The sequence below is a fragment of the Castor canadensis genome, chromosome 8, assembly GCF_047511655.1.
Source record: "Castor canadensis chromosome 8, mCasCan1.hap1v2, whole genome shotgun sequence".
Taxonomy (NCBI): domain Eukaryota; kingdom Metazoa; phylum Chordata; class Mammalia; order Rodentia; family Castoridae; genus Castor; species Castor canadensis.
In genome coordinates, this window is record NC_133393.1 from 49,957,385 (window position 1) to 49,985,337 (window position 27,953).

General features: G+C 48.5%; 1 protein-coding gene across 1 annotated transcript; it reads right to left on the bottom strand.

Annotated features, from left to right (window-relative positions):
• Positions 1-292: 292 nt before the first annotated feature.
• On the bottom strand, positions 293-26,099 carry Pxdc1 (PX domain containing 1). The gene is made up of 5 exons (XM_020160492.2): positions 25,488-26,099; positions 13,806-13,897; positions 12,880-12,997; positions 4,469-4,580; positions 293-1,441 (listed from the first exon to the last, which is right to left on the bottom strand). Exons 1-5 carry the CDS (start codon positions 25,741-25,743, stop codon positions 1,327-1,329), a joined length of 693 nt encoding a protein of 230 aa, XP_020016081.1. The 5' UTR covers positions 25,744-26,099; the 3' UTR covers positions 293-1,326.
• Between the last annotated feature and the right edge of the window lie 1,854 nt (positions 26,100-27,953).

Below are 27,953 nucleotides of genomic sequence, written 5' to 3' on the forward strand. Positions count from 1 at the left end.
CATGGAGATAAGCATATGGACTGTAGTTGGGACACCAAAGAATTTCCTCAAGCTGCCAAAGAAGAAAATGGGGAAGGGAAAATCTCTAAGTAAAAAAAATTCCCCCAACATCCAAGCTGTTAATTTTTTTCAATTTGTACAGATAGCTCCCCAGGTTGAGAACACAACACATTGCCTAAACAACAGTGTGACAAGGAGAGTGCTCAGGACCAAGCCTGAGGGGTCAGCATTAAATTCCCATCCCATCCCTGGGCAGGGAACAAAATGAACCACACCTATCTATACAAGCATCTTAAATAGATCAAAGTAGAGTAATAGATTTTATTTAATTAAAATAGATTAAAAACAGACTGTGTAAAAGAATTAGAATTCTCAATAATTTACTATTATTTACACATTAGCAAATGCTGGTCATTAGTAGACACTGAGGAGATGAGGACCCAGACCCTTCCGTGAGCACAGCCTGAGCTTTGCTTTCCTCCCTGCTCCCTTCCTGTTACACTCATTATAACAACTAGGTCACTGAGTGCACAAAAGGGAACTTTAGACAGGCAGTGGTCATACCCACACAGAAGGCCTGAGACATGCTGGCAACTAGGAAGGGATTCTTTTCCTCCTGAGAAGAAAAGTTAACTCACAGGTCAAAGTTCACATGAGCACTTGATGACCAATACTTCCCCTATCTGTAGCCAGCACTCCTCATTTGTGCTTGACCTTCTGTAAACACCCCTTTGGGTTGATCCAAAGCCTAGTTTCCAGAGAGATGAAAAGCAAATACAGAAGCCACACATGCTGGTTTCTGGGGACATCCTGGGTCACTAAACGTCCCCTGCCTATGTTGTCCACAACTTGGTTAAAACCTCCCTCTAAATGCTTTGTGCCTTTGACGTGTGAAGGAATGGTGGGGAGTCAGGATGACCAGGGCCACTTGACTAAGAGGAATACTGTCCCCAAGGAGGCAGTGACAGTGAGAGGAGGCAGTGACAGCACTTGGAATGTGTGCCCTGCAGGCACCAAGTGGGACAGTGAGTCCCAGCAAGTGCCAAGATGCAGAGGCAGGCTGGTGGTGTGAAGTGCAGAAAGAGACCCGTCAGGCCACTTGACCTCCCATTGCTGGAGACCTGCCATCAGCCTATAGCCATCAGGAGCCCTGTGGTTCCACTCGCAGGACACCAGGTCTCACCAGGTCTGGATCCCTGGGAGGCCCAGGTCTGGATCCCTGGGAGGCCCAGGTCTGAGTGGCAGCTTTGGCCATTGGGGCCATGCAGTAGCTAGCATTAGGACATGCACTCAAGGGCTGAGTTGGCAGAGGCCTGTTGAAGAGGCTCAGTCCAAAATGTCTGTCTCAAAGGGAACCAGGTGATAATAGGACAAATTGGTGACATAAGCTGTGGGGTCATCACCATCCTCCATCTCAGCAGTGAACTCGCCGTTTTCAAACCTGAAATAGAAGACAGAGGTGAGGACCAGTTCATTGACCCCAGCTGAGAGGGAAGAAAGGGCAGAGGAGGCCAGTGGGAGGGTGCTGGGAATCAAGGTTCTGTGGGAGGGGCTAAGGGACCACCCACCCTCGAGGTCCTTCCTAGGCCTGCTGCAGATGCTGGGGAAGAATAATGATTACAAATTAATTTGGTGAAAAGGGTCCAACTCTACAAACTGGCAGAAAGTCTGGATTTCTCTACTTTGGTGACTGCTATCTCCCTTTATTTAGCCAATAGTCAGTTGGGCTTCATTCACTCCTGCATATTGCTTGCTCTTGTTTGGTGCCAGGTACTTGTCAGCTCCCAGACCAGCAGTGGACAAGGCATGCAGATCTGCCCTTAGGGAGGAGGGACAGGAGGCCTGGGGAGGTTCTGGAGGGTGGGTCATTTTAGTGGGATACCTGCATTTGGTCAGTGGGTATTCAGATGCTGAAGGACAAGCACTATTAGAATGCGGGAAGTTTATGTAGGACAAGAGATGCTGAGGAAAGAATGGGTACCTGGAGGTAAAAGGATATAAGTATCCCCTGATAGCTCCCCTGTGACCCAAAACTGTTCCTACTGCCTGTCGAACCAACAGGCCTCCTGAGCCCGACAAAGAGACTCCAAATTTAAAAAAATGTACACAGAGAAAGAAGCACGTGAAGGACTTCTATGGCTCAAATGTGTCTCCAAAGTTCCTGTGTTGGAAACTTAATCTCCAGTGCAACAATGTTGAGAGGTGAGGTGGGGCCTTTAAGAGGTGCTTAGGCTATGTGAACAGATTAATGTCAGTATCATGGGAATGGGGTTGCTACAAAAGTGAGCTCTCTCTCTCTCTCTCTCTCTCTCTCTTTCTCTCTCTCTCGACCTCCCTTCCCGTCTCTGTCTCTTGCCCTCTCACCCTCCGCTATGCTATGATGCAGCAAGAAGGCCGTTGCCAGAAGTAGCACCTTGATGTTGGATTTTCCAGACTCCAGAACTGTGAGAGAGTGATTCCTACTCTTTAGAACTGGCCCAGGCTGTGGCATTCAGTAGGCAGCTCATATGACTAGGATAGGGCATTCTCCCCAGGAAGGGAGACAGATGCTTCTCATGCAGTTCCCATCTTCCTAACCTAGACTAAGTGCCAACAAGGTAAGGCAAGGAGGAGACAGGCAAGCAGGGCCCTTGGAGCCCACTACATGTGCTGTGTCCCTGGAATGGCTCCCAGCACTTGAAGATGCTACTGACCAGCAGACAGCTGTGGGAACCCAATTCCACCTGCAATGCCTGAAGTGAGGAGGAAGTCTGCACACTGATCAGACTATAAAGTCCTAAGACTCTGACATGGACAGGCTGGAATGCAAAGGGCTTCCCCCAACTCTAGCACACGATGGAATCCAGCTGACCTCAAACACTGGGGCTTCCCAACAGGCCTCCTTTAGAGTCTGAGTTGCAAATTAAATGATTCATGGCGGGAAAAAAAAGAGGAGATGACAGTTTTAGAAGTGTTTGAATAGAAAAGGCTATGGAGGTGTAGTTTTCGGTTGGCTCCCCAGCCAACGTGTGGCATATAGAGGTGCACGGAACACCTCTTGTGTCTGTGCCTGGCTGGGGTAGGACAAAGCCCAGCTCCTCCTTCATGCTCCTTCCTGAGGTCCATACCTCAGCACTGCTTAAGGTGCTCCATGAAGAGCTCCAACTGAACACAGAAAGTGTGAACAGTTTGCCAGGCTGCTATTTCTTATGGCCATGTTCATCTTAGGGCATTAAATCTCTCCACCAACCAGCCTGGGACAGGGCCACAGCGACCATTCTGACAGCTGCTCATCCCCTGCTCTGTCCTCCCTGCTGCAGAGGATACCCTGAAGATGGGAGGATGGAGCAGAAGCTGGATGCTGCTGGAAAATGGGCCACAGAGCTAAGGCCTTGTACCCACAGAACTGCCTTGGCCCTGGGGGATCTCCTAGGAATCTGGCAATCCCTTTGGCCCATGGACCAGGACTGGCAGAGGCCCTACTGGTCCCCCAGGGTCATGGTAGAGCAGGGTGTAGCCCAGGAGACTCATGCTACCTGCTGGGGCCCACAGTCTCCTTCAGCCCATTGCTCTGGATGCATGTCTCAGCATGAATGCCCAGCATAATCCTAGTTTTTATCTTTGTCTGCTAGGGCTACCGAGTGAGCAGGGCTGAACCCAAATCTTCCAGACACACACCAGCCCCAGGGGGTTCTTGCAGCCAGCAATGCTTCTTGGGGGGCTCCTCTGCCAGGCAGTTTATGCTTATTATCTACAGAGACCCATCCATGAGTGAGCATGGCGCCCCCTTGAAGACAGAAGAAGCCAGGAAAGGTCAAATCACTTCAAATCACTTTGGATTTGGCCAAAATGCTAAACAAATGCCAAGGTGTGACTTCCCCTCATGCTGTCTGAGGACCCTGTTGCCAAGGTGATTTACCAGGAAGCTGAAAGGCAGAAGCCAAGCATGAAGGCAGCTGTGCCGAGCTTTCTAAAGCACACATTATAGCTAGAAGTTCTACTGTCAGAGCTGGACAGGAATGCAGGGGACAGTGGTGTCTTTGGTTGTCTAGCCCTCAGTAATCATACGCTACTCTCTCCTGCAGAACAGGGCCCACAGCCAGGCTCCATCCCTGGACATTAGTACATGTCACCCTCCCCTGTCGTAGGGGACTAGCCCCTTTGAGCATGGAGGTGCGTGGACCTCCCAGCCCTGGATCTGTGCCTGAAGACAGTGTCACATACCTCAGAGAAACACAAACTGAACCCTGGAACCCTGCAGCTTCTCCTAAATACTCCTCATAGCTACCAACAAGGTCTCCTCACAGGTCAATTAATCAAGGTCTTACCAGACTCAGGAAAAGGCAACCCAGAGCCTGCTGCTGGATGCCTCTGGCTACATCCACTTCCTCCCAACAAGCCTTGAATAGGCAGTGAGCCCCATTCCCTGGCACAGACTGCCAGCTCCAGGAACCCTTCTACAAAGCTATATTGAAATAAATGTACTTACAAGTGCTCTGTCGGATCCACACCCAGGTGTTGTTCTTTCCCATTTGGTATACTGTGGTCAATAACTATCGTTTCTGTGTTTGCTAAACAAAATCCATTGGACCTCATGATTTCTGAAAACCAAGCAATAATGTAAGTATTCAGCAGGGGTCAGAGTCCAAGGTTAAGTTTGAGTTTACACCAATTTCTCCACTTCCTCTCTACCTATTGCTGCTGGTCTCTCCCACACTGCACCCCAGAGACTCATTACAGTGCTCTATCAAGCAAATTAAGGGGCTGACCCCCACCCCTATAGGAGCAGGTATGTTTCTCCCTGAAGAAAGATGCTTTGGCTAGCTGAACACTCCCCTACACACCCTTTCCCATGGGTTTAAAGCAGGGTCCAGTAGACAGAAAGAGGACTGTAAGCCCAGGCTTGAGACCAGATCTGTCACACAGTGACATGCAACACCACACAGGTTTCTGAGCCTTTCTCAGCTCTGGCCTATGGCTAATACAGGCTGACAACATCTACCACCTCCCTGGGTTGTCAGGGCATCAAGTGAGATCTTTGTGTGTGGGGGGGGGATAGGGTTTGAACTCAGGGCCTCATGTTTGCTAGGCAGGTGCTCTACCACTTGAACCATCCTCCAGCCTGTTTTTGCTTTAGTTATTTTTCAGACAGGGTCTCATGGTTTTTTTCCTGGGTCCAGGCTTGAACTGTGATCCTAATACCTACAGCCTCTCAAGCAGCTGAGAGATCAGTGTGCATTTTAAAGCAAATGGGAGAGTTTACATTTTTTGCCTTATCACACACACACACACACACACACACACACAAGCATATCTGTGTGTGTGTGTGACTTCCTGTATCCATGTTGGCTGTTCATTTGTGAGGATGGAAGTCTCTGGTAATCTATGGCTGAAGAGCTGGAATGGAGGATGCACAACCAGAATCAGGCTGGAGACCTGGACACTTGGCTCAGCCTGACAGTGAACTTCTCAGCTTGGGGCTCATTTCCTCCATGGGAAGCTCCAAAACTGTATGAGATAATCTATAAGGATCCCTCTAACTCTAAACTGCATGAGCTCCTGGATTTCATCACCCATGATGCGCTCCAGGAGGCATTTAAGTACAGTAGTCCCCTTTGGATACCAAAGCCTGTGATGCTCACATCCCTGACATAAAATGGTGTGGCATTTACCTGGAACCTATGCACACCCTCCCATATACTTTCAGTCATCTCTAGGTGACTTGTAATACCTGGTATGATGTAAATGCCATGTAAACAGTTGTTACACCTTATCGTTTAGGAACAATGACAAGGGGGAAAAGGCTGCATATGTTCAATACAGATGCAATACATTTTTCCCAATATTTTTTACCTGTGATTGGTTGAATCATTGAATTCAGAAACCACACATACAGATATCTGACTATATGAGAAGTATGGCTTGACTCTCTTCTTTTTTCCTATCTGCTGTAGCTTTTACTTATATTTCCTAAGGGATGGTGTTTCTGTCCCTTCCCACAGTAGATGAACAGATCTGGTGGCCGTTACCAGTTCTCCTCACCTTGGAGTCCTCCCCGCCCTGTGAACTTGGCTCACCTCCACTCTGCAGCTCTTAGGCAGCTGATTTGTCCTCTCAAATCAGGCTCTCATTATAAAAGACTCTAGACTTCTGGTACACTCCTAATCCAAGGGGTTGTCATCCTCCCACAGGAAGGTATAGCTTACAACTGCCTTTCCTCTCCCCAGGCCCAAAACACCTATAAGAGCATCACTAACTGCCCACAGAACACTAGAAATCTAAGGCCTTTGTTGTCTGGAGAATTATTTTATTTTTTTCTCACACCTTAGCACAATTTAGATTTATTGTCCAGTATGGATTTGTTTTTTTAATAGCTAAAATTGTCACTTTCTGCTTGCTTTTAATCTTTCTATCTGGTTCTCAGCTCTTTGAATTTCTCTCCATATGCAGAAAATTAGAGAAACTACACAGAAAAGTGGAAAGAAAAATAGGTTTCCCCCTTGCCCCCTAGGATCAAAATGACTATTCATCAACCAGATTCACCAAATAATTGCTAAAATTTGTGTCTGGCTTCCTGGACAAGGGTTCTTATGTTTCGTGGGTCTCTTGCAGCACTGTCCCAGTTAATCGCACTCCATAGGACAGCCACTGGTGGCTCATTCCTGTTTCTTCCCTGTTCCATACTGGTGGGGGCTGTGGTCCTGGAAGGGGTCTTCTAACCAAGGAGGAGTCGGTCTGCCAACTTAGGATAAACTACACTTCTAAGTGCACAGAGAGCAAAAAGAAGATGCTTAGCAAAGTCTGCTGAGCCAGTGGACTCTGAAAAGTACTAAACCTTAACAAGATAAGCTTGCTTCCTTCTCCTCTCAAGCTGAAAGGTGTGGCAGCACAGAACCACTTTCTTCATTGTTTTCATTAACCCTGACCCAAATCTGTCTGTCTGATGAAGCACATAAAACCTCAGAGCGGCCTCCATATAGCTAGTTGACAGCCCTCACGCCCCCTTTCTCCCACCCTCTTGCTGAGGGAATTTTGAGGGGGAACCCTAGAAGTTAAAACAGATGTCACTGCACAAATTGTTTCTGAACAAAATCCCGAAGCTACCTTGCATACCTGATCTTTTTTACATGAACTTTGAGTTCTGGAACATGGAATCTTTACCAAGCCCTCCAAAACAGATTTGAAAAACATCATTCTTGAATTGTCTATAACAAAAAGCCTTTGTGCACATAAATGTTGTCTCGTTGTTTGCAAGGTCAACCGGCCCCCCAGGACATTAGGTATGCTGGTGCTTTGGTGACTTGAGGCACAGAGAGACCTTGCTCATACTGTGGGCATTTCACAAAAGATGGTCCCCAGCACACTCTGGTTCCCTCCAACATCCCACCTCTCTGTGGGCCCCAGGACCTCAAATCAACCTCAGGGTAAACCAGGCAACGCAGCTGGTGGCTTACAACAACCTTCATTTGGAACATATGTTCTAAGCTCTGGTCTGGAAAGGGATGGCATCCTGAAAAGTACATAAAAGGTATCAGACCACAGCAGGACTTAAGACCTAGCAAAACATAATAGCTTTTGTATGCCTGTGCTAGTTGAAAATGTAGCACATGTTCTGTGACAGTTTATATTTTTATTTATTCTGTCACTTTAAAAAATAAGTCCTAGGAAGAGTTGTACAAATTAGTGGTTTAAAAAGAGGAAACAGCTTTTAACTCTAGCAAATCTCTAACTGCAGGGGCCATGGGTTTAAATAGATCACTTGGCTAATACCTGGAGTGGTGCCCTTTCTCCTCCATGTACACACAGGACAGCTAATATCCAAATAGAAGTCACCCGCTGGGTTGATTTTCACAGGAGGTGGCCTGGGCCCAGGACTCACACCAGTGACTGAAAGTCTCATTGAGATTCATGGTCATGGAATAAGAGAGACTGACTTGTAACAAGGTCCTTCTGGTGGTCTGTCCTAGCAAGAATTAGCAAATACGGATGTTTTCACAGGGAAGGTTGAGTCCTGAGGAGGCACACAGCACATGGAAAGTAGCAGGCTTTGAACGTGAGTATGGTTGGTTCCACCCCAGTCCTACTACCTAAGTCTATGTTACTTCTTGTTCAGTTTCTTCATCTGTAAAATGGAATGACAGTATCCATCCTCCAGGGCATAGCTGTAGGTTAAATGAGATGATATGTGAAAGACTCCAAATTTGGAAAGACTTCCAAATGCTGGGTGCTCAAATAAGTAGTAATTATTATCATTACTGTTGGTAACATCTTTCTACCTATTGTGACATGTAAATAAAAAAGAGCTGAAGGGAATGTTATGATTAAAGAAAAATGATAGTGCCTAAAGCCCGAATGCAGACAGATATAAAATGTGAATTACTTGGATGTCGATTTAGTGCCCACAGCAACAATCACCAGGCGATTCAATCACTTGTCACATACTTGTCTGATTCCACAAAATAGTTACTCCCCTTCCTTTCTTTTGTGGTACTGGGGATGGAATCCAGGCCTCACACATGCTAAGTAAGCCCTCTACCATTCACTGAGCCACATCCCAGCCCTCAAGCTACCCTTTTATATTCATATTAGCATGTCTTTTAAAAAAAAACTTTTAATTTTGAGCTAATTTTAGAATTACAAGAATGCTGCAGACAGAAGAGTTCTCATACCCCGTGGCAGCTGCTCCTAGTGCTGACATTCCACATAACTACTGTACACTGACCAAGTCTAGGACATTAGCATGGGGACAAGGTCCTCTTCACTGTAGTGTCACCAGTTTTCACACTAATGCCCCCTTTTCTATTCCAGATTCAAGATGGGACCCCTTGCTGTCCTGAGATGCTGAGTCTTGGACTCCTGTTGTCCTCATAGCTCCTCCATCTTCCCTATTCATCACCCTTTGGGAAAAGCACAGTGAGCTACTTCACAGAGCATCCCTCAAGCTGGGTTCCCACATGATGAGATGGAGTGATGCACCTTTAACAGGGATCCCATAGAGCAATGCTGTATTCTCCAAGCAGCACAATTGTGTGTGAGTGTGCGCGCACGTGCACAAAGTCCTTAGGTCCTACTACAGGTAGGACCAGATCCAGATGCTTACATCCAGATGCTAGCCTGGATCACTTAAATAAGGAAGGTTCCACCAGGTGTCCCAAATGTAAGGTTACCCACTTTCACTTCGTAATTAATAGATAATTGGAGGGGGGAATGAGGCCTTGAGACCGCATAAATCCTGTCTCTCCTCCCAGTGTCAATCATCAATCTTAGGGGTGTTTTCTGCAACAACGATCATGTGCATATTGTCCAAACAGTGATTTTTTTCTATTTTGTAACTGCAGCTGAGTTTTCATGCATCCCCCACCATTACACCTTTACTTCACGAATCCCTCTATTCCTTTATTTTCTGCACACATTTAGTCTCAGCCTTAGAAGCATTCTTAGTTTAGATTTCCTGCCCTGCAAATCTGCTCCAGCATTACATTTACAGTGTACTGCAGCAACAGAACAAAACCTAAAGCAATGGCTTTTTAGTAATTGGATAACTTGACTATCCCTGTAGAATAAAAATTAAGGTTGAGACCGTACAGATGCCAGATTAATGAAAAACAGTATTATATATTATTTCCAGGCCTCAACCCTGACTGGCCAGATTTCATGGCTGAAATTCGTCCAACTACCAGATGAAGGCTAAGATTCGTTCTAGGCTGCATAGCCACAGCCATCAGGCTGAACACTTTAGAGCTATGTTCTCTCAGATTTATAAGCATTTAGATCAACATGGGGCAAAGTATGCTTAGCAATGAGTGGCTGGCTCTACTTGCTGTGGCCCCAGGATATGGACACACTTGTCAGCATGTCATCTGGCACCATCTAGTGGAGCTCTAGCCACTAAGCAGCCTCAACATTTAAAGAGGAATCAGGGCATTCAGAGCTTAAGCCTGTCTAAACCATGATCCCGGTCAGTGCCTTGCCCCACGGCACTGCCTTACCCAAATGCCACATTGGCTGATGAACACGTTGAGAAAACAGAGGATGGAAGACGTGGGCTTGGCTGTGAAAGGTGTTTTCCTAAATGCGTCAAATGAACCAGAGTAGCTGTGGATAGGCAGGGTTCACTTAAATAACCTCGCATGAGCACAGTCAGCCAGAGTCCAGCGAGGGAGGCTCAGAGTCTGAAAAGTAGGTGACAAAATCAAAACTCTAACTTGGGCCAGACCAAGACATAACCAAGATGATCAAGGGACCAGGCTTTACCCTGAGGGTGAGATTTTAAGAAAAGTAATGGCCATCAGCAGCTGGTTGGGATGCCTGCCATCAGCTCTCATGGTGAATTTTGGAAAAAAGGAAGGTCATGTGCACTGGTTCCTGGGAGGCCAGCACTCTCAGCCCCCAAGCCTCTGCCTGGAGAACCCCATGTCCAGAAACACTAAGTGTGGGGCCACAACTGATAACCTGACATGCCACAGGGGAGCTATCTTCTTAGGGATGTGGGTTTTTCTGGGAGTAAGAGCTTCACTAGAAAGCACTGTGGGGGCACCATAGTTCACCCACCATCTTAATGCAGCTCCTCGTCCATGAATAACAAGGCACATCTTGCACAGGAGGTGGGACCACCACTCACCACCCAGTCATACATTGGTTCACACTGAGAAGCCCTCACTCACACAGTAAGGGAAGCTGGTCTGAAAGCTAAAATGGGAGGACGAAGGGCTCAAAAGGAGAACCACAGAAGAGGAAGAAACATCCAGAAAGTTTGGGCCACCTCACTCTGGAAGGAATAGCAAGACCTTGCACTGAGACTTCTGGCTGCAGGCCACTTACAAATTCCCTACTTGTTAGAAAGCAGTCTGTGCTAAGCCGAGGTCTGCCACAGTGACCCCCACCCACTGCCTGGTGCTGGTCCCTGCCCAAGCCCCTCCCCATGGGTGCCTGCCAACCTGAGGGGCACATCCTCTTCCTCCCAAGTCCTCTGTCCCATTTCTTCCCAATCCTCTGACCCTCCGGATCTCAGGCCCTTCTCTCTGGATGCAATGGTTTTGCAGTGTCCCTGGAGCAGGGCATGACATCCTGAATAGTTTGGGGTCTCTATCTGAGCAAGAAAGTCAAGACCCCTGCCTTCCAGACCTGGACGCTATGCTCCAGTTATACATGAAGGCTTGAGGAGGTGTGTGAACACCAGTGTGCTAAAACCTGTCCTTAGTCCTTGCAAAAAGTCACAAAGAACAAATTTAAAGCCCCCACACAGGGGCTTTTAATTTCATCTCGTTACCTTCTGCCTTTCGGGGCAGACATGGCCATGAGTTCATCCACATCACTGATAAAAACAGGAAGGGGGATGTGGGCAAGTCATGTTTGGGTTTTTGCCTTAAGCAGCTACTTCTGCAGAGGCAGCTCCACATAGCTCATCTGTTCCCTCAATTCTGGGGCCTCGGGATCATCCCAAAGCAATGGCCTGGCCCCTCCATGACACAAAGACCATGAGGATTCTACTTCTCTTTACTCTCTCATTTTCCCAAAACAGAGTGAAATAAAGCAAAACACAGGCACTGGGAATGTGATGTGAAGACTCTTCACTATACTCCATGCTATAGAATGCAGAGTCCCACACAGCAGCCAATGGGACCTCCAGAGCCTTCTATGACCCCTGCAGGATGTGGGTTCACAGACATCAAGCAGGATAAACAACCTAGCTACTTCCACTCTGCTCTAAAGATGATTCTGGAGCCAGGCATGAGCTGAGGAGGGGCCTCTGCCCAGCTGGATCTAACACCCAGGAAGCTATCATGAGGAGGCATCAAAAGTGCCAGGCACAGACCAACTCATATGTACCACCCACCCTACCTATAAGCACTTCCCTCATGTAGGTTCCAGAGCCTGCCCAGCCATCCAGTTCACCATGCGCACAACTAGGAATGCCATCCCTGGTGGAAGGCAACAGTACCATCACTCTATCCCTATTAGACTCCTCGCCTTCTGATCCCTTCCCATGCAGAGTCTGGACTCCCTCTTCTCCACTAACGTCCCACAGAGTCCTTTCTGTTCTGCCTTCTCCTCTATTCAGATCCTCTTCTCCTTCGTCATGGGAGAGTTCACCTTAAGCCACATTGGGTCTCCTCTCATAACTGACTTCCCTCTCTTTCCACTGAGCAAATTCTAGCAAGACCTCACTATAGCGGCACCTCTTGGGTCATCACGAAGTGACTGTCCCTTGCCTGGGGAGACCCAGTCTTACAGATAGCAAGGGCACGGCTCTTTTTCCTGCAAAACACTCTTCAACAGCTTTTGCCAAAGTAGCACTGCAAAAATACAAATCTTGTGTTCTCACAAGGCATGCAACCCAGCTCTTAGGACCAAATGGGTCCAGGCAGTCATTCTTTACCATCCAGCCTACAAGTAGGCTAGCTAGCAGCAACTTTCCTCACTTACTGTTGCCCTTTAGGACTAGAGGGCACAGTCCAGCCACTCATCTCTGCTAACAGTACCTACTCTATGTGCTTCCGGTTTTGTCCTGTTGCCCTAAAACGGAGGACTAAATTCAGTGCCACATGACAGAAGGCACCTTACTTTAGCAGCTTGGACTACTGACTCCAGAGGCTCACTTCAAAAATTTCTTGCTAACGTTTTCAGCATTATTACATTACTTTTTAAGTATGTTGCAATTTATATGCTAAATAAATGCCTTTGGAAGTAGGAAGAATATAAATTGAGGGTCAAAAGGAAAAGGGAGAAAAATTCAGGAAACAGTTTCTCACCCACTATTTTCACAATTTTGATAAATTTTCTTCCTGGAGCCTAGGCTGTGCCCAGTCACAACCCAACAAATCAAAAAAGATCTCAAGGAACACCACAGCAAGCGACAACAGTACTCCTCCCACCCCAAGTCTTCACTGGAACTCGTACCTGATATTTTGACAGGACTTTGGAAGCTGGGTTGAATTTTATGTACATTATCATTTTTTAACACCTGATCGAGAGGAGATCTTTCAAAGAAGGTGAGCACAACTTCTGACCTAGAATACTGAAAAGAAACACAAAAAATTACTCAAAATGAAAAGCTCCTATAAGTTGCCCCATCTGTTTGCCTGGGATACCACTGCGGCACCGGGAGATCTGGTCTGACACTAACACCCAGGAAGCCAGCCCTGTGCTGTTCAGAGGCTCTGATGACCGTCCACACCCTGAGGCTGAGACCAGAGCAGAAGCTCCTTCACTTACTGTCCCCTGTGGCAAAAACACAAGGCCTCAGGGACGGTGTGGTTAACGGAGGCAATGGTCAGTGCTCCTGAGTACTCTGCACGTGCTGGCAGTATACACAGCTCCCTTCTGTACTATAAACTGTAAGGAAAGATAAGCTTAAAGAGCTAAGCAGTTGTGCCTGACTCTCAAGTCCAGGTTCCTAATCAATCCACCATACCCAGTGCACAAAGTTAATTTAAATGGAGCCAAATCCAAGCAATGTCACCTGCCAGTGTTGCTGCTAACCCTCCCTTTGGGTTCCATGTGCCTGCCCTAAAACCTCCTGAGCTATGAAGGTGGGTTGTAAACAGAGATAAGTGATCAAAGACCACTACAGCCAGACAAGACCCCACGTCCCCTCTACTCCACACCTCCTCAGGTCCTTCATTTCTGTTTTGTCCTAGGGGAGAAAAAACAGAACCAGTACAGAACACACAAAATTACTCCTTTTCCCTGGTTACATCTTTCCTGGTACTTCTTGGGGGATAGGGAGGACAAAACTCTAAGTGAGAAACAGCAAGCAGCCAGTTATTGGAAGGTGACAGGCCAGCTCCCTACCTCCCTGCCCCGCCTGGAACCCCCACGCTTACTTTCCAGGGCATGCTGATGATCGTCTTGAGCAACTTCTCCACCTCGTTGAGTCTGGTCTCTATGTCATGTGCATCCTTTATGGCAACCAGTCCTAGAACAGAGGCAGAAATGCCCCAGGTCAGAAAAGCAGAGCAGGCATGTGCTCCTAATGAAATATACAACAGACACCTATGACAAGGATGCCACCCTGATACCTCCTTCCACAATGAGATGTTGGGAGCACAGGTATCCCCCATTATGTGAGGGGGGGGTACATGCTAACCTGAAACGATGGGCCCCACCAATATGGCAGAGACAACTACCACAAATAGCTCAGGAACTACACACCCCAACAACACAGGGAAGGACTCACTCTGCCCAGACCACAAGGCCCATGAAAATGGAGCCATGTTTAGATAAATCATGTGACTGCAGTGTTTAGTTTTGCCAGACAAAACTAAAGTGGGCATGACTCATGGCACTCTCCAGAAACCCGAGCATCTGTGCTCGTTAGTCACCGGAAGCTCTGAATGGCTATTAGACTGTACAGTGTTTATTTTTAAACTACATCCCTCAATGCTACAGCGGGAAGACTTGGGGTGCTTCTCTGTCTCCCCATAAACAATGCAAATGTAAGACTTTCCATTATAGTTTCTATCCATCAGATTTCTAGGGATGGACTAGAAAGTATGACTTTGTAACTTAAGATGTCACCATCTCTGTAAGCTATAATGATACCACAAAGGCCTAAATAGCAGAACTATGATTAGTCTGAAAGTTTTTCACAAGTTCTGGTTTGGTTTTGCTTCACAAATGGAGAAAGAACTGTTCAGTTTTCAGGCAGCTCGTTGCTGGGTCTACAAAAGAGATAATTTCTTAAACTATCTGATTGAAATTAAGAGGCCCTAGTACATACAGCCCTTGGGAACTCTCACCCAGGACTTCCCAGACATAGGGGAAGGGCATTTCTGAAAGCCTGGGTCATGGCTGGGGACTCTTCACACTGGAGCCAAGGCCAGAAACCGGGTCCTCCACTTCCTAAAACAGGTACCAACCTCCACTTCACCTGGCCACCTGGTGCACGGGTGTCCCTGCTTTTCCCTGCCCACCACTCTCAGCCACACAGGCCCATGCAGCCACCCACCCAAGGAACAATAGTCCAGGAGGCAGCAGGATGGACTATGACTCACCCTCTGGAAAAACCTGGGGTTTTGTCTACATCACTCCCCCACATACCCAAGACTCACCCTTGACATCACCAGAAGAAGGGACTGGACCACCCTCTCCCCCTCCTCCATGGCCCCATCCCCACCTTCATGTCAGGCAAAGCAGAGAAAGAAAAATTAAAAATACAAGAGTGTCAGATGCTATGGATGCCTCTGTCCCAAGCCCTCAATTTCTTGCATAGAGCCTCAAATATTTTTTACTACAATTTATATCTATGTACAGTCACATGCCACACAAGGATAGGTCCACAATGTTGCATATATGAATGGTCTCAAAGATGGTATCACCTATCAGTATCATGGCCTCTTAGTTATGAAAGTACAGTGATCCCACAATGACAAAAATCATCTATGACACATTTCTCAAAACATCCTTGTCTAAGCAAAGCACAACTCTGTGTGCCCCTGTGTGTACATGTGTGTGTGCAAGTGCTGCTCTTCACACCAAAATGCTTTGATTCCCCTGCTTGATACAGAGAGGTCTTCAGAGGAAAACAAGAGTCAGTCCAAAATTCTCTAAAAAGCTGTTTTTAAAGAGAAGGCAATTATATAACTCATTCCCACAAAGTACTTCTTTATTCTAAGACAAGCACTGTTATCCTCCAACTTTGATTACAGCTAGAACGCTCGGAGGGTACAATTCATAGAAAGATTATCCTCGTCCATAGTCAATGTACAGCATGTTTATGCCCATGTTATAGGATGTAAAGCATCATTTAATAATTCTAAAATATTATAGAAGTTTACAATCCTTGCATGTTTGTTTTGGTCACATGTTTCTGGTAACATCTTTGCTTTTCTTGGTTTGGTTTACAATGTCCAAGGGCAACACTAAAAACAGTAAATACATCCTACTTTAGATTTATCTTTTAGAGTAGCCAGATTTCACAACTAAAACACAGAATGCCTCGTAACATTTGCATTTTAGATAAATAACAAATAAAATAAATATTAACAACCAACATACTAAAAACATATTGACTGTTTGTCTGATGTTAGAAGGGAGATGCATGTCTGTATTTTGTCTTCTCTGTGACCCATTTTCCATGTTGAAGGACGGAGAGGCAAGAGTGCCTGGTCAGGACTCTGACAGCATCAGCATCTTGGCTGGGACAGCAGACTCCTGTGGACCTGACCTTAGCCCACCTTACCAGCTCTGTGCCCTGTGATTTCCCCATGGCCTCAGGGCAATGCCAAGAGACAACACAATGCCCCCACCATAGCCCAATGCTGCCTCTGGGAGATCCAGGCTCCAGATAGCTGTCTGGGGCAAAGTGGTAAAAAGATTGCCATTCAGATTTGATTTGATTCATGGAAGCTTGTGAGGAAGCTCGTGGCTTCCTTAGGCCAGTTTTCATGTTTCTGAATGGAAGCCAACCTGTGCTCCTTATAAACATGAATACGCTTGAAGACAACATGGAGGACACCTTGATGGGGGATGGGAAATGACAGGTGGTGCTTTTGGAAGCGCTAGGCTTTTAGGTAGGAGCGCTTTTATTATTTAACTTCCAATTCTGGCTCCTAGGTGACATAGAGCTGGCAATCAGGATCAGCTTTCCTAAGGGGCAGTCCTCCGTTCTCCAAGGAGTCCTCCCACCAAAATGATAAGGCCCCTTCCCCAGGAGAAGCAGAGGTGGAGTCACAATTTGATGGATTCTGCAGAATTTACTGAAACTCAGCAGTCCAGGACTGGGCTAACATTGCTGTGGCTACAACCACGGGGGGAGCACAGCCAGGGGAAAGCAGGGAAGAACCAGCAGGCCTGGCCCTCTTCCCAGGCTGGCTGCCAACCCAACAGGCTGCTGAGGAGTCACCGGCCACGTGGCTTCCCACAGCCTGAAACACCAAAGTTCACACCTGCCCTTCTCTCAGGGGCCTGAACACCTCTCCCCTTCAACCGTTTTAAAAATGTCTTCCACCTAAAGGATGGATGTATTTAATGTGGAAGAAAAATACTAAAAAACAAACAAACAAACTATACTCTGGGGGCCACAGTGCAGAAAATGAAGTAAATGTTCTTTTTGAAATTTCTAATTGTTTTGCACTCCCTGGAGGTTCTCAGTTTCACAGTGTCAAACACCTGTAGCCAGTGCCCCCAAATTGTCATGAACTCTCAAAGTGACAGCACTGAAAGGCAGAGTTTTGAGTTCTGAGCAGAATCCTCTTTTGAGACACTGCTTAATTTTCATAGACAGGTAACAAGAATTATGAGTCCAAGAACTGCTGCCCCCAAGCACACCAGCTGTATGCACTTGCATGTGTTTGTACCCACCTGCTGCCCTTAACGGCGAGGGCAGTGTTTACAATTGTCACCTGTTCATCGTATACAGTATTCCAAATACTGTTGATGGCAGGAAGCGTCTGTGAGGCTCTTGTCTAACAGAGTTTCACTTCCTGAGGTCATAAAGATAAATACTGCAGGTGGGTAAGAAGGTTGTGAATTTGCACAGTTAAACATTAAAATGAAATCAACCTTCTTTAGTAGGAGACTATTGTTCCAGAAAGGGCCAGCAGGGGGCAGAAGCACTCTGTAGAAGCTGCAGGATTTGGTTTACTGACTTCCACTTGCCATAGTTGGGGCCCAGAAAGTGTCATAGCCCCTGGAAATTGTCTAATTTCTGATAAAGTATAATCACTAATAATTTTTCATCACACTCAATTTGTGACACAAGAATTTTATCCAGCTTTATCCTAGACAGTTAAGAATCTGACACTGAAAAATTAACATTATTTTATATACATTTCAGTGGGCCAACTGCACATCCCTTTACAGGATAAATATCAGCCTGGAGCAGCCCTTTCTTCCTAAATGACTTTGGCCTTGAAAACTGAGAACACAAACTGAGAACACAAAACTTTGGCAGTCTCAGGATTAGCTGCTTTTTACAAACACAGGTTTACTCCCGGACCCAAAACCAAACAAAGATCTAACCATAGGAACAAACATGAACAAATGTAGTTTCCTAATCTCAGAAACCAGGGTCCAGAGTTCCATGTTTTCAGTAAAACTGAGCTGGGCCCCACACTTCTGACAATTCCCCCAGGCTTCCCTACTTGGGCCTGATGCTAACTAGGTCAACTGAGGGGGAACACATTAAGGAACCTCCACAAAGCACAGGTCTCTCAAGAGGAAGGAAGCTTTCCACAACCACACAATGGATGGCCCTGGGGAAACTTTCTGTCAAGGGAATGTTCAAGTTTGGTCAAACAGCAAACTGCACTGAAATTCTTTCTCAACCATTGAACAAATGTGCCCGTCAACAACTGTGCCACAAGCCAGGGCTTGTGTTAAGTGCTGAATGCAGCCACGCTGTGATGTGCAAGAGCTGTATAATCTGGGGTGGGGTGTAGCTTAGCAGTAGAGTGCATGCTTAATAATGGCAAGGCCCTAGGTTCCATCACGGCTTTGACCATGCTAGGCAAGCACTGAGTCACACTCCAGTCCTAGATACATATTCATGAAAGGCTCAGTGTAATAACAATTTTAGAAACAACATATTTTTAATTTTTTAGGAAAAAATTTCAATGCTTACTTCCTACTATCTATTTACTTTTTTTTTTTTCCTGAACCCAGTATCTTAAGCATGCTAGACAAACACTCTACCACTGAGCTACCATACCCTAGCAGGCAAACAGGTAGTCAATATTCGAGAAGTAGAGATAAGAAATGAGTTGTTCCTTATTCTTCAAAGAACTCAAGGTCTGATGGAAGTTCTAACGTCCTGGAAAATGGCAGCTACTTTTGGCCACATGAGTGGTCATTTGTGGGTGTCCCAGATGTAACTGCAGGGCAAGTGCAGGCTCAGTTGTGCTCACACAGGACAGGACAGTGTTCCCCACACGATCGCACCATGGGGCGAACAAGGGGATGCAGGCTGGGTAGTTCACCTTTTCCTCTGTTAATACTCAAAGTGATTTTAAGTGTTGGGGGGTGACAATCAATAGTCTTTTCTCCTCTATGTCTTTCGAAGATGAAATGCTGGACAGAGAATGCAGAAGGAAGAGACAGAAAAGGTGGAGAGGAAATAAAACTTCCCAGAACCAAGAAGAGGAAGCTGCTCTTCCTTCCTTACGGCAGCTTCCTGTTCCAGGGAAGGGACTCCTAGAGGAAAAAAGTTGTTTTCTCCAGGAGGAAAATGCATGACTTGAACATTCTGGTTTTTACTGTGTTTTTCCCTTAATACTTCCTCTCTGGGTCTCTTCATTGTTCTCTCTACTAAAAGCAAAATTCCTTTCCTAAGCCTCAGGCTTAACAGTTTTTTAAAGTGATCCACAAGCAGGGCACGGTGGTATATACACATAATCCCAACACTCAGGAGGCTGGGGCAGGAGGATAGTCAGCTTGGGCTATAATGACTGAGGATATCCAGCGTTACTAAGGAGACTTTGTTTCAGAAAAAAAAAGGCATTCACTTTGCCAGGCTGTCTTAAGATATCAAAGGCCAGCGCACCCTCTGCTCTTCAAATAGGAAGGAAACACTGTGCCCTTGCTCTTCCCAAGATGCCAATCTATGGCGCTTATGGATCAGGTGCTAGGGATGCCATAGCCAACAAGACAGTCCCCGAGCATCCATGCTAGCCAGGAGGCTGGACAGGAGGCAAACGCTGAGCATACAGTGTTCCCTGGTGATCAGGGTCCAGGTGCTTGGAAAACACAGCTTGGGCAGAGAGGACAGCCATTCCAAGCAGGAGGAGGCCTAAAGGGTGAGCAGGTATAGGGGCAAGAAAGATGAAGGGGAATCTGTGGGGTAGGACAGTGTGGAGGCCCAAAAATCTGGTGAGGGTGGGGAGGGGTGGGGAGAGCTGAACCAGAGAATAAGACAAACCCCATTAAAGGGTTTGCCCAAGAGGGGTAAAGGGACCACAGCATCCCTCATAGGTTTTGCCACAAGAATTCTATGCACTTGGCAATTCTATTTCTTTTCTTTTTCTTTTTGACTTAGGTCCTTAGGCTAGCTAGGCCAGTGCTCTACTATTTGAATCACACCCTCTGTAGTGATTCTACTACAGGGTGGCACTAGCCCTGAGATTCCACAGTAACTCAAGCATCAAATTCTAGTTTGGTGACCAAAAAAATCACAGGCCTAGTCCCTAGGGGTCCCACTGTGATGGGGTCATGGCCCTCCTTTGTGGGTTCCTTCTTTAGTCAGGGCAGGGCTTATCACTGGGGAGGACAGAGACCATACCTGCAGAGGTGCTACTGGGAGCCACAGGCAGGTGTATGGTGGGCCAGTCCTGCAGGACATATGCCCCCTTTAGGGCAAGCGTCCAGCTTGGTGCTGGGCGCTTTGTGGTATTACTGCTTAACAGTAATACCTACCACACAACAACCTACCACACTGATATTATTATCATTATTTTATCAATATGCCCTGAGCCTTGAGGATCTGAGCACCTTGGCTGAGTCAAGTAGTAAGTAACGGCCAGTATTGGAATTCTTACATGTCTGGGTCCAAAGCCAGCACTTTTCACCTGAACCTAATCCCTCCCACCATGACCTGGCTGTGTCATCCAACCTCACGGGGCCTGGATTTTCTCATGCAGGAGCAGGGAAGGTGACTGGTCGGATACTCTATGTAAAGGTTCCTTACCTCCCTCCTTTCTTAACCCTCTGTCCAATTGCTGCCCCTCCCTCCTTTCTTAACCCTCTGTCCAATTGCTGCCCCTCCCTCCTTTCTTAACCCTCTGTCCAATTGCTGCTTATTATGTTTTCCCTACTTGACTGTCAGCAAAGGATAATTAGACTTTTGGTCTTAAAACTAAAGGGCAGGAAAACCTGCAAGTGTAAGTTAGTGAGTGGTGATGTGGCTGTGTCAACTGTCACCACTCAGTTTGGTGTGGGATGAGAGGGATGTGGACTTGAGGAGTCTGTCAGAACAGCTGGCATCATGTGACACTGTGAGCTGATGATGTGGCATCACTTGAAGGAGCACAGAACCCCTTGGCCTCACATTCCCTGCTCACAGCATCTAGAGAGAAACCAGACTGAGGGGCTTTTGGAGGCTTCTCCCCCATGGTATGACCAAAGCAACCAAAGTAGTCAGTGAGCACCTACTGTGACCCAAGGAGGTCAAGAATGAACAAAAACACCAATAAAAGGGACTGGGAATGTAGCTCAGTGGCAGAGCGTGTGCTTAGCATGCCCGAGGCCCTGGGTTCCATCCCCAGCACACACACAAAAAAAGAAAAAAAAAAAAAGCTGTCTTTCGGTGTGATGCCAGTACCAACCACTGACAATGATGTGCCCTTCTACCTAGATCTCCAGTCTGCTGCTGCCCCAGGGCCTAAGCCCTTCCCAGGAGGAAGCTGTGGCCTAGACATCTGTTATGAACACCCTTGGCCAAATGCAGTAGGCACCAGACTTACCACAGGTCTTTCTGCAGTCCCCGAGTCACAAAGCATGAGAACCTTTCACTCCTCGCTAAGCTCCATTGGGAGGTGCCAAACTGATCAAATCCATAGTATTTGATTGGCTTTTCAGAGTATGAAAACTGTCTATATACACTTTTGATGCTGCTCTTTATTTTTGGTGGTGAGGGGGGTGCAGCTTGGGTTTGAACTCAGGGCCTTGTGCTTGCTAGGCAGGCACTCTACTACTTAAGCCACACCCCCAGCCCTTTTTGCTTTAGTTACTTTTCAGATAGGGTCTTTAGATTTTTTTCCCCTGGGCCAGCCTCAGACTCTGATCATCCAACCTATGTCTCCTCTATGACTGGGATTACAGACAGGCACCACTGTGGCCCTTGACTCTGCTCTTATTTTAACTAACCATAATGCAAAAACTTTTTTGCCTCTAGAAAATTATCTGTCAAAACAGAGAGCAGAGGAATATCAGCCCAAAATTGTTTTTAAGAGGGAAGGCTACCCATGTCCCTGGGAGGTGGCCCAAGGGGATCCAGGATGCTGGTGAGGCAGAAGCAAGTTTCTCCTTTGAAATTCGGTGGGAAATAACCATGACCTAGAAGTTGCTGAAGCTGGCTCTTTCTCAAGTTGGGAAGGTAACTCAGGTGTCACTGGGGGCCCAGGACACAGTACTAGATCTGTCGGCATGAAATCAGGGAACTAAACTTCTGTGCCCCTAAAGTCACAGCCCCTTTCATGGCTTACTTACTTTTCTTCTGAACATTTACCACTATCCAACATAATTTTTTCACTTGTTTATCTTGTTTGTTATTGTACTTCTCCTACAGAATATATGAAGGCAGGGAGATGTTTTGATTTTGGTTTGTTCTGTTCACTTCAGTGTCCCCAGCATCTACCATAGTGCCTGGGATATGGTAGGCACTCAGCAGATATATGACTGGCTGAGTGACTGCAAAACTAAAATGTTTTATTCTTGGCTGTACAGTTGCCAAGAATCAAAGATCACTTGCCTACTTAGAATTAGGATCTGTGGCAACAGGGGTGACCATGCCATCTCTGACATCACAGGTCTGAAATAGGTGTTAATTAAAAAGGATCAAAGTAGTCCAGGAGTCTCAACAGTCAAATTCTGCATTCTGTTTATGTTTTAAACCCCAGACTTTCCTAGAAGGGAGAAATATAAACAAGAGACTGTGTGTCATGGTCTGGGCAGGAAACTCCGAACCACATTAGGTACTGCACACAGAGTATCTGAATTCAAGATGTGGTCTACCTGGTGTTAAGAGTGAAGAAAAGCCAGAGGGGAATACCTTAGTATCCAAGGATAATTTACCAAGGCAGCAGCCACCTCCCTCCCCTAAGGCTGGGGACAAGAAAGCAAGAGGTGGGTATATCAGATGCACGTGGAAAGTTACCATCCTGCTGCCATGGGGACCAAGAGTTCAAGAAAAGAGGGTACAGGACAGAACCAAGGTCAGTTTTACCCTAGCTCACCAAAGAGGAGGCCAGGAAGGTAAGCACTGTACCTCACACCGTAAGTTTAAACACCCCTAACCAGGGTGTCACTAGGACACACACAAGGCCCATGGAAAACCAACAAGCATAACACTATGGTGTGTGCAGGGGGAGAAAAAGTACTGTTCTCTCTACGTAAACATCTCCCCCACAATAGTACTTGAGGGGCAAAGAGCAAGGGTTCAGCATCCCTTTAACTGCCTGCAGATTCAGAAATGCAAAGTAGGGCCCAGGCTTCCACGCAGATTGTGCAGTCTGACCCTAACAAGAGCTACCAGCAGAAGCAATGGACCATTTCCTCATGATGCTTTTTAATGAAACCACAGTGCAAATTTAACGCAGCCCAGAAATTTCAATAAATATAGACCAGGAATCTGAGCGGAATTAAACTGAGAAAAGCTGGGAATCCCAAAACACACAAACATCTGGTTGCCTTTTGTGTTTATAGTTTGCAAATCCATGCAAATAATAAATCTGCACGAAAATAAGGCAGCACCTTCTTGTATATTATTGTGAGATATTTGACTCAGCACATGACTTAAAAGGATCAGAGAAAGGAAAGGGACCTCCTTGGCATTATACAACAAAACCCAGATGGTGCTGGGGAAGGGTCAGTTTGTCTCCAAGCAAAGACCCAAGGACCAGCATGGAGCCAGGGCTTACGGTCACTTCTCCTCGGGTCCCAGAACCCCCTCCATCCTCTCCAAGGGTACTGGTTGGGCCCCTGAAAGACACTACTCACCACCAGCCAGGAGCAGGGATTCTAACAGTTGCACAGCAGGCTATCAGAAAGTACTTTAAGACCAACCACAGGCCCTCACCCCAACTGCCCTTGCCAGCCAATCACCATCAAGCCCACTCCCTACTACTGCTCCCCTGGAGGTACTTGGAAGCAGCTATCATCCCATCATTTCTTTTTCTCCATAATAATCACACACTTTCTAAATATTCTTTTCTTTGCTCCTTGGAGACAAGTGTGTACCCTGGAACTAACCCCAGCCCAATTTGCATGAGTGCAAAAGAGACAGAGTCCAGGCATGTGCAGCAAAATAAAAGTCCTCCCGCTCACCTCCCTTTCCACTTGTGCCTCCACTCTCAAGCCACACCTCTTTCCCCCTCTTCTGGACCAGCAACCCTACCCAGAAGCAGCTGATGCTGATGGGAAAGGGAGGGCTTACTAGTCAGACACTCACAAAGAATACAGGCAGTAGGTATGTCACAGATGAGGAGCTGGGTCCCAGCCACTCTGCCTGGGGTCAGCCTTGCTGGGACACCTGGTCAGAGCAAGACTCAGGAAGTCCAATTTGTTTATGGCCTGCCTTGCTGCATTGAATAAACTGCCCTTCCTTCACTATGCTTTCCTGATTTGGACTTTCATTTGTTAAATTACAAATATAACAACAAATACTGGACTAGAGAACAGCTATTCATGTGAGATCCTGGAGAGCAAACAGAAGCCAGAGGCGGACTTTCTCACTCAGGGCCTCCATGCACTTGCTTTGGGAGTCTTTCCAAATGATGTCTCTGCCAAAGGACATGTCATGAGAACTGAGCTAATTAGCCACAGAATTCACAAGAGGGGTGGGGTCTATCGCCAGGGGAAAGCAGAGGTTATCTCAAGACCTCAGCCAGACAGGCAGCCAGCAACACTTGTACTGGTCGCTTAACTTGGGTAACTTCGCTTTCTGGGACGCCTGCAAGAAGACCAAGTGTCTCAGCGCTACAAGTGGCCTCACACTGTGGAAAGGACCCTACTCAGAAGCTGTATTCTTTCCTGTCCCTTGTCCTCAGCCTACCCTCCCATCCCTTTTTCTGTCTCAACTCCAGTTCCTCTTGCGTCTTCCTGTCTTCCAGCCCCTTCTCTGGCAGTAGCAAAAAAGAAGCCACCACACAGTTTCTGAAAACAACAGTGTCGGCCAACAAGGACCAGTCACAAGGCCAGGGAGGAGGCTGCCGAGCTAATCAAATCCAAATGCGGACCAGCTCAGGGGTGGGGACCCTGGGCTGTCCACTGCAGCCGCAGGCGGGCGGCCCCCTCGGAGGAGGGGCAGAAGCGCTGCTGCGTGGCACCTCGTGCTCTGGCTCAGCTGTCGCTGGAGAAGGGAGGCGCGGCCCCTCCCAGGGACTATCGCCAGACCCCATGCGACCCCAATTCCGACACTCGATCACTGTTCCCAAACCTGCCCCAGCTCCCTAGGATCCCTGTCGCCGGCTGGCACTCCCAGGAGGCCGGAGGATGCGGCTGCCATTCCAGAGCAGGAGGCTGAGGTCCAGTACTGGTCAGCCCCGGGTGTCCCCTCGCGAGGGCGCGCCTTCCTTAGAAGTGACTCATCCTTGGGGACAATCAGGGCGCGCGTCCTGCCGGCCTCGGTCCGTTTCCCATTCCCTCTCATTTCTTTGCACGAGTGAGTGGCTTGGTGCTCCTGATCCTCCTAACGCTGCCACCCTGGCGCCCCGAGTCTAAATGTTCCCGGCCCATTTCTGAGCGAAGGCTCAGGCTAATTCTTCACCGCCTACTTCCCTTGCACTTTGAAACTACCTCGCCATCGCGCCTCTCCGCAAGCCCCATCCGCGGCGCCTCCCGCCCCACACCCGCACCTTGCCGCAGCGGCGCGCGCGCCAGCTCGGGCCGGTCCTCCGGAAAGGCGTCGCGGAGGCGCTTCCACAGGCGACCCAGGTCGGCGAAGCTGCGGTGCAGGTAGAGCACGCTGCGGTCCGACCACTCGGTGCGGATCTCGAAGAACTCCTCCTCGTCGCCTCGCCGGCTGACGATGAGCCTGCGGATGCCGTTCACCCAGCAGCCGCGCACGAACATGTTCACCAGAGACGTGCCCTCAAACACCGCCGAGGCCATGCTGCGCGCGGGCCGTGCATGCCCCCGCCGCCGGGGGCGCCCGCGGCCCCTGCCCTCCCGCCGGCCGGCCTGCAGGAAGCGCCCCGCCGGGGCCGCGAGTGGGTCAAGGGCCCGGGGGCTGTGCGGAGTGGGATGGGCGCGGTGGCTCTGAGTCTCTACGGGGACCGAGGTCCGTCCGGAGCTGGGTCTGTCCCGTACGGCGTCTGCCCAGCTAAGTCCGGGTCTCTGCGCGCACTCCCGGGAGGCTGCGTGCGGCCCGGGCTCGGGTGGCGCCGCGACTAGTTGGCCGGGCCGGGCCGGGCGGCGACTTTATAAGGCCCTTCCCATCGCGGGCGGCGCGGTCGTCGACGTCGAGGCTGGGCCGCCGCCTCCCTCCCGCCTCCCGCGGCACGGCCGCCGCGGAGGGGGTGGCCTGGCCGGGCGCGTCCCGAGCCCGTGATGCGGCCTCTGGGCTGCGCCTCCCTCCGCGGCCCCTCTGCGCGGGCCGGCGACTGTAGGAGCAGGGGCGTGGAGAGCGGGGCGGCCCCGCGCTCCAGGAGACTTTTTTCTCTTTCCGTTTTCTCAGCCTCGGGACTTCTCGGTGAGGGAGCGCGCGCCCCGCCCGGCCCGCTAGGGAATGGAAAGGACCGGCGTCCCGAGGCGGGACTGGGCGTGGCGCCAGGGGTCCGCAGGGGGGGGCCTGCCCCGCGTCTCAGAGCCGCCCTGCGCCCTCCCCACCCCCATCCCCACCCCCACCCGGGACCGGAACCCGGCCGGGCCAGCCCCGTGTCCCCTCGGTGCCCGGAGTCCCCGCCCGCGTCCTCTCCCGCATTCCGGTCGTGCCTCAGCCTTACCAAGGCCCGGGACGCAGCGGGACACAGACGGGGGGGGTGGGGAGCAGGGGCAAGACTGTGCCATGCCAGCGTGGAGGGCTCAGCAGCTCGGCCAGCCAGCCGAGGGGTCGCCCACCCAAAGGGAGGTGGACAAAACGGTGGTGGGAAAGGGATCTGTCTCTTGGGAGAGGGCGTCTTGGGTGAGCCGATGTCACCGTGGGAAAACTGTCCACTCTGAGGACGCATTCACAGCGCGGGACTAGGACCTTCCCAGCTAGAAGATAACGTCTAAGGATAGTTTTAAGAGACACGACTTGAATAATGTCACGGCAACGTGGGCAGGGTGGGAGAATCAGGGGAGCCCTACAGCCTTTACAAAGTTTCTAGAACGTCTCCAAAGCCTAAAGGTGGGGCAGAAGCCTTAGAGGCTGGGGACAGGTGGCCTTTTCTCTGAACCTAGATGTGCCACTTCCCCCAACACACACCCGCACATACACACGTTTTATTGAGACTTGAGCAGTGACTTGCAGATAAACCTTTCAAGACCATGGTCTGGGTCTTTGACCCGGTGTTGGTCAGCCTCTCTTTTGCTGTGTAAACTGGGAGGAAAAGTTGTTTTCCACAATCCAGGGCTGTCTGCCCTTCCCCTGTGGTGACACACAGACCAGAGGTGTCTGCCCTGGAGAGGGAAGGGACCTGAGGGCAGAGGCACTGAGGGGGAAGGTAGGAGTTGTGCCCTCCTTCCCGCTGCAAAGCCCCAGTGGGGCACTCCTGTCCCCCCTATCCTCCCTGGACACACGCCCCTTTCTGTAGCTGACCCGCGCCCCCGCAGCATCTCCAGGACCTCCAGAATTAGGGCCCTTTAATTAATCCTGTTTGGGGGCATCCTTCCTGTGCAGTCTTTGCTGGGAACAATCAGGTCTTCATTTCCCTGTTGTCTAAGAGCCTAACTTGGTAAGGCGGTCTTTACCTTGCACCAGGCATTCCTGGTCACTGAAGAAAGTGTTTTCATGATAGTGTTTAAAGAGCTCTGGAATGAGAGGAAAAACTAGACGGCCAAGTAAAAACAGCAGGTGTGGAAAGGCACTCAGATGAAAACACAATGACATGTCATTTTTCAATCCAGGGGATTGATACACTTTCTTAAATTTAAGAAAAAATATTAACAAAGGGATAAGATTCTGTGAAGTTATATATTAACTTGTGGATTTGTGCCTGGTAGCCATGCAAATAATTTTTGCCCTGAAGAAAAAAATTACCTTAACAGGTTATTAATCATTTTGTATCTAATCCTCCTGTGTCCTGAATGATGGAATTACAGTGTGTGCCACCATGCCTGACTCCAAAACGGTCCTGGAATCAGCTCTTTCATCCTACAAATCTCATTAATTACTGAGT